Here is a 1,031-nt window from a genome sequence, read left to right on the forward strand (position 1 = left end):
AACAAAAAACATCAGCCATGTAAGTACACCTATTAAATAAACTAAGTTTGCTTAATCACAAAGAACAAATCAATCTCATCTTCTTGGAAAACAGGGATTAAAAGCTAATATTATTGAGCTATTATAACAACAGATCATTTAGTATGCCAAGAAATTGATCTATATTTCTCTACCAAGAGGTTTGTAGTTTTGATATTCATTTCCTGCAGATAACTTTGATCCAAACAAGCAAATAAGGATTCCCTTTATTTATCACTAGAAAGGAGAGGTGAAGGAAATTAGTGTATAACACCCACACAGATAAGCTTGATTTCTTTGTTAAAGGGAAGCTGGCAGGAATCAGATACTGTTTTTGTAGAGTTGTGAGGCAGGTAGAGAAGCTAAAGGAAAAAAAAAAACATTCTGCTCATCTTATACCTCTGTACTTGCTGGACAGTGGGCCATACGAATGCTCGTCCACCAGGGACCAAAAGAGGCTTTTTGTGGCAACATCCTGTAACATAAACACACATCTGTCATTTTCCCATACTACTGGAAGGGTGTCAATGTGACAGTTGTGTATATAAATGCTGCAGGAACTCCCACATCTTAACACAGAAGAAAAAAGCCACATAGAACTCTTATAGAAGTTTCCTTTCCCTGTAGCACACCACTGCACTGTATGTACATTACATCCACACATGGTGTTCCATATACAATAGGTGGAAAGACAACTGAGATCTATATAACAACCCTCTGGGAAGAAGAAAAAAGTTGAAGTCACACCTTCCTCCAAATTCTGTTGATGTTACTGTAAAGGGTAACATTAACTTGAAGAATTGCTAATGTCCACACATTCAGAAACACCCTTCCCAAATCATTATACAGAACTGCAGGATATGTTTCTTAAAAGATATTTTAGGAAAACAGGAGAAAGTGCAAGAACAGTTGAAGATAAAGAGGAATAAGAGACAGCAGGAGATGAACAGAAAACATAATAGTCTACTACTTGTTTCAAAGGAACAATATAAATAATGGATAGTGAAGATGAC

At 36.2% G+C, this 1,031-nt stretch overlaps 1 protein-coding gene across 2 annotated transcripts in view; it reads right to left on the bottom strand.

The window, feature by feature from the left end:
• The window catches only part of LOC119586275 (flotillin-1-like), a gene marked incomplete in the record, with an annotated part of 96,064 nt that overhangs the window by 88,955 nt on the left and 6,078 nt on the right, over positions 1-1,031 (bottom strand). For both annotated transcript variants that reach the window (XM_037934981.1, XM_037934980.1), the window contains 1 exon segment: positions 418-493. In XM_037934981.1, the coding sequence (XP_037790909.1) occupies positions 418-493 (76 nt within the window).

Source organism: Penaeus monodon, chromosome 21 (assembly GCF_015228065.2).
Source record: "Penaeus monodon isolate SGIC_2016 chromosome 21, NSTDA_Pmon_1, whole genome shotgun sequence".
Lineage (NCBI taxonomy): Eukaryota > Metazoa > Arthropoda > Malacostraca > Decapoda > Penaeidae > Penaeus > Penaeus monodon.